We start from the raw sequence: 6,000 nt of genomic DNA, 5'->3' as shown, positions 1-6,000 counted from the left end.
GCAACTGAGCTGAATTATTTGGAAGGTCATGGAAGTTGTGAAACCACTGACAAGATAAACAACTGACAAAAATAAACTACGTTCTCTGAAGGATTAAGTCCGACTTTCTTTAAATCAGATTTTTTTAAATCACTTTGTACTTTATGCTCCGCGGTTCTTCCACCGGGGTGATCTGGAACAGCTGCCCGGGTCGTCCGCACCTGACCACGGCCGCGCAGGTAGCATCAGCCCCGGCGTCTGACAGTGAGAAAAGTCACCGATAGTCCCGGCAGAGCTTCAAACTGGGAGGACCGGTGGTTCTGCACCATCAGCTGGAGTGTACAGTATGAATAATGTAGATGGAAATCCTGGAGGAGATCCAGGCCGGGCTCTGGGGAACAGAATAACCACCGCTGGACAAAGTGAACCACGCAGGGACAGTGGGGATAAAAGGCCGAGGGGCGGCTCTAATGTGACCGACATGCAGACGGAGATGCTCGGCGGGCATAAAGGGAAAAAGCTCGGTATTGGTGTCGGAGCTGCGGCTGCTGGTATTGGACCTCCTCCTCCTCCATCATCATCATCACCACCATCATCATCATCCCACCACACACCTCCGCCGTTCAGCCAGTTTCTCCAGCAGCATCACTACCAGCGGCAAATCCACTACAACAACATCATAAACAACAACAACAACATCCAGAAGGACCAGGGAGAGCCGCGGGGATTGAGCAGCGGCGAGCGGCAGCACCATGGAGGAAAAGAAGACGTCCTCCTGGTGGGGAACAGCCGAGCAGAGGAGCGCCATCACCAACACCAGCTGAATCAAAGCGAGGGGGAGGAGGAGGAGGAGCGGATGGATGCCAGCTTGGGATCAGCCACCAACAGCACCAACAACAACCCTCCTCCGAGTGGGACCAGCTCCGAGTTTAATCATTATTATGGGAATGGAAGAGGAGGGCCTTGCTTTGATCAACATGGCGGACAACAAAGCCCAGGGACTGGGGTAACAGCGGCGCACTCGGTACACAACACTATGGATCAGGTTCAGAACTCTCACGAAGGCTACAACAACAACAGCCCGTACAACCACTACCCGAACTACCGACCCGGCTACGGGAATAGTGGATATGGAGGCATGATGAGTCCCTCACGCCAGGGGAATAACCTGATGGGCCCGGGCAGCAGCAGCTCGGCCGCTGCTAACCACAGCAAAGCGGCTATGGCTGCTACCAGCTCCCCGGCTGGAGGCGGAGGTGGCGGCGGCAACGGAGGATTTCAGCGGTTCCCCGGACAGGGGCAGCAGCAGCACCCTTCAGGGGCTACACCGACTTTGAACCAGTTATTGACGTCTCCGAGCCCGATGATGCGAGGTTATGGAAGTGGATATCCAGATTATAATAATCCTTCTGCACAACAACAGCCGAGCATGGGGCTGGCTAAAGACATGGGCTCCCAGTACGGCTCGGCTGCTCATGGCTGGGGAGGACAACAAAGAAATCACCCGACCATGAGCCCGGGGAACAACGGGCAGGGCAGCGGCAGGTCCCAGGTAAATACCCGCTTACGAAATTCCCGTCTGTTCATTCAGACTGGTTATAAACTTGCCTGACTAATGACAGATAGCCATCTTATTATGGCTAACCTGTTAGCCTACGTTATATCACAAAGTTAGCCATCATGCTAACCCAAATAGCTAACGCCAGCTAGCTGACGAGCTAGGTGTGTTTTTTATTTCCACTGCAGATAGATCTAATATATACAGCTTGACTCACACATTTGGGCAATTTTGACTATTAAGTGAATAAAAACTCTTGCTCAGTTAGTAATTTGCATAATAAACGAGAAATAATGGCCATTTGAGATATAATTTGGTAGTAAAGTCAGTGTTTTCGATTCTGTGTCCAAGGTGACTCCGTTTTTAGCTTGCTAGGCTAAGCTAGCATTAGCAGTTTTAGCTGTTGTTAACCGCACAGGCCTGGCGAGGCTACATGTATGTAAGCAGGCAGTTTCGGTTACTGTACGCGGTGTGATAAACTATGTGATTTTAATTATCACTTTTACTGTTAAATGGAGTGTGAGAACGCAGGAATATCGGTGGCAGGACTTAACATGTAGCTGCGGCCCCCTGTCGTTTTTTGACAGCTCCATTCAACTCCGACACCAACTAATTGCTTCACATATGCTAATTATCCGCTGTGAAGTGATTCGAGGTGTCACTGGCCATTGGGTTGTATTGTTTCCACAGCTTTGGTTTAGCCTCTCCGCGGTGCCATCAAACCACCGTGTGGAGGGAAATTAGCTTTTTATCGGCTGCGTCGCCCTGCTGCTTCTGCGTTTAGCTTGTGATCTGGCCACAACTTTGTTGGCAGAGAGCCCATTATGGCCCCATCTCCACACAAGAGCCCTGACCTTCACACATGCAGATTAGCCATGTGCCCATCACCACCGGCATAACACTGGAGCTAAAAATATACCGCGTATTCCTCCAGCTGGAACCGCAGAAGTCCGGGAGGCCAAAGGAGGCCTCAGCCCCGGTGCGTCGCTCCTGTCACCGGTCAGTGCTACTTCATGTGAGGGTCAGTTCATCAGAACCGCTGCTCATCCAACAACACTGTGGAGACCTGAGTATACTTTAGTACAGTAATATGCAACATGTTTTCTACTATTAACAGTTACTAATATTATGATGAAACTTTAGATTTTTATCTTTCCTTCTTAATTGGTCCATAAAACAAACATAAAAACAGTGAAAAATGTCAATCCTAAGCATCCAACAGAACAAAATGATCCTATTGTATTGGCTAAAACTCAAAAATACTTATTTTCCTATAGTTTAAAGTAAGGAATAAGAAAGTAGCAGGGCATTCTCACAGTTCAGAACATTTTGAGCATTTTGCTTGAAAAAAAAAATAAATTATTAGAAAGTTTTTGCTATATTTTGTTCCAGTTTGCTCACATAACGTCAAATTTTAGCCGCAGAGCTGCGTTTCCTCAAAAGTTTTGATGAATAATTCTAGATTCATCAGACTCTTTAACTATCTGAAGAAATATTTATCTCTTCTACATGAGAACGGTTTTCAATTTTACTGAAAAAAATATATATCTTTTTTTCTTTCATGAGAATTCCCATTTCTGACTGCTTGTGCTACGTTATTCATAATATAAAAATGTTTGAGTTTTTTGGTTGTTTTTGTTTTTAGCAGTTCCTTAACACATTTTAATAATATCTAAATATTAACTCTCAGTTTTAAAGCCATGTTGGATATAAGTTTGATGACTGCCATTCTGTAGGCGATTTTTGTAAATTCACAATATTGGTCGGCAAATTCCTGAAATATAATACTAGTAAGAAAGCCTTAAGGACATTTTTTGTAGTTCAATAAAGGATGGTAAACAAAAATGTCAAACCCCAACTTCCTGGGTGAAGGTCCTGTGTTATGTATGCTCCATTCATCCAAAACAGCTGCCTTCTTATGCAGTCTTCATCGCTCTGTATAGTCACTTTATCACCAGATATCCTGAAGTCTTTCTCGTGCAAAACCCTGATGACATGTCTCCGAGCTGAAAAGTATGAGAATATGAGAATTTGATGCTCTTCCTTGTTTTATATCATTGTCAATCAAATATCTTTAGAATTGTGGACCGGATTTTGTCAAAACAGTGAATCATATACTTGCTGAATTAAAATGCTCTCTTCTTTTGGATGCAAAAACCTCTTAAAACCTCAATAGTGACAAAAAGCAGTGCAGCTGATTGATTTACAGGATTGTTAGCATTTCAACCCGACACTGTCAGAATATTAAGAGTTGTCAGGTTTGATGTCTTTCTTCTTTTTAGGCTTATATTCTGTTGAGGTTGTTGGACTGGATAGATGAACTGAATGTAGCAGTAATCATTATTCATAATCTCAATTAACTGCATAAATTTGTGTCATATGTTTTTGAAAAATTAACCTCCCCTCATATATAAAACAACCCAAAAACTAAAAGTTCATTACAAGTACAATATATTGATAATTTACCGACATGAACAGTTCTGGCTGTAAACTGAAAAGTGAAACAACATCTTCTCATGATTTGCACATCCATATTATCTCATCATGTTTGTCATCATATAGACCTGTCCTATTTCAGAGTAAAACATATTTCTTTAATTAAACCAGACAGCTAGACTGCCAAAGAGCGTCAGTTTGATCTGCTGAAGAAAATCTAGTTTTAGTCGGTCGCTTTATGCCATCGAAACCCTGAGCCTCAAGGCTGATCTGAGATTTCCACCGTCAGTTCTGTGACGGCCGAGCTTGCCTTTCCCCTGTTTACGTTGGGATTATTGATCAGGCCTTTTCCACCTTGATCATCCTGTCTGCCTATAACCAGGTGTTTTGACTCGGCAGCGCTCCAGGCGTGCTCGACTTATTTTTCTGTTTATTTACTCTCCTCAGCTGACTGATGGAAACGTAGCGTCCAGAGAAGAGATTAAGGAACAGGATTATAAGTCTGCATCGTTTTTTTTCCCTTTTTTTTTGTTAGCGTAAAATCCATCAACGGCTTTCTATTTTTAGCCAAAGCCATCTGAGCAGCAGCAAAACATCTGTTCTCACTGAGTCACTTCTCTCACCTACTATTATGTCAGTGTGTCAAATACAGTGCGAGTGTGAATATTAAAGTGTATCCAAGCGTGACTGTTGACTCCAGCTTAAAGTGGCCTCCCAGGCTTTTGAATTGCTCACATTTAGTCTGAGTGCTGCTGCAGATGAGAGTTTAGTCTCAGCTGTCTGTCGTTTTTTTTTTTTTTTTTTTTTGTATTTTTTGGCTCGGTGACGATCTCAGAAACCCACCTGGCTCTCATCAAAGCAAGCTGATGGTTACACCTGAGCAGGGCTCCACCTGCAGCTCAGCAGGCAAACTGCCTCTCTGCTGTGAGGTACTGCATTTATCCTGCTGTGGATGGTGAAACACGTCAGCGTCGGTTCTGGACTCATTTAGCAGCACGGTGCACTCGGTGATAAAATGTTTCTCGGCTAAATTTAAAGCTGCTAAATAGAACTTGCGTTTGATGTAATGTTCATATCATATAAGCCCTTTTCAGACGTAGAATATGTAGCATTTAGATATGGACACAGCTCGGGTAATCTGTTGCACAGGATATGGGTCCTAATATTTGATTAAACACCACTTCATTGACTTTTACATTAATGTTCATTAAGACTTTATTCAGACTTGCCACAACCACAGTCGAGCCATGAACACACAGTTTCCTACAGGGGTGACGAGACAGCACTGGAAGTTGGGTATAATGTATTAGACCCTCACAGCCCCGTTAAGGTACCTGATTATCTTGTCCTCGCCGTGATGAAAGACCAGCTCTGAGGTGTGCGTCGGACTACTTTCCAGCTATTTTTCCTCAGCTGTCGTGATTTGTAGACACACTGCATGTATAAAAGTGTTGCAGTCTTGTGTTGCCTATCCATCAGTGTGACTTAATTCATTCAGACTGCTTCTTTAGTAAAAGTGGAAATAGAAATGCGAAAATTTTTATTAGTTCAACACAGTAAAATTGCAGGCATGGCTTGCACAGAAAAGTGGGAGGAGTGCTTATTCTGACCCATTACAGTTGCCGTCACATAAACTGAAAGGTTTGGTTGGCCACAGTAAGTGTAATTACCAGTTAATCATTTAGAAGCATCGTTTACACCACTGTTAAAGTCATTCTACTTATTAATGGGAAGCTCAGACGTCATTGAAAGCCCTGAATATCTGATTTGGAGCAAGGGCTGCATGATTATAGCCCAAGTGATAACCTTGATTATCATAATTAGTCATTGATTTTTAGCGATAAAATATGAATATCACATATTCACCGTCCCGCCTTTAAATTAGAGTGCTGCATTCACTTCCATATTGTTTTACATTGCTGCTAATGTGCAGATGTTTGCTTCAAAATAACCTCTATCACCTCTTTTTAGTGCATGTCCCAGAGACAAAGTAAAGCCAAAATGCCTCACTATTATTGATAGACACT

General features: G+C 43.5%; 1 protein-coding gene across 1 annotated transcript in view; it reads left to right on the top strand.

The window, feature by feature from the left end:
- Positions 1–258: 258 nt before the first annotated feature.
- The window catches only part of arid1b (AT rich interactive domain 1B (SWI1-like)), a 62,340-nt gene continuing 56,598 nt past the window's right edge, over positions 259–6,000 (top strand). Inside the window, 1 exon segment of the mRNA XM_051960605.1 lies at positions 259–1,531. Within this exon segment, the coding sequence (XP_051816565.1) occupies positions 326–1,531 (1,206 nt within the window). The 5' untranslated portion in view covers positions 259–325.

The sequence above is a fragment of the Acanthochromis polyacanthus genome, chromosome 16, assembly GCF_021347895.1.
Source record: "Acanthochromis polyacanthus isolate Apoly-LR-REF ecotype Palm Island chromosome 16, KAUST_Apoly_ChrSc, whole genome shotgun sequence".
Lineage (NCBI taxonomy): Eukaryota > Metazoa > Chordata > Actinopteri > Pomacentridae > Acanthochromis > Acanthochromis polyacanthus.
This window is presented reverse-complemented; position numbering and strand designations above follow the sequence as displayed.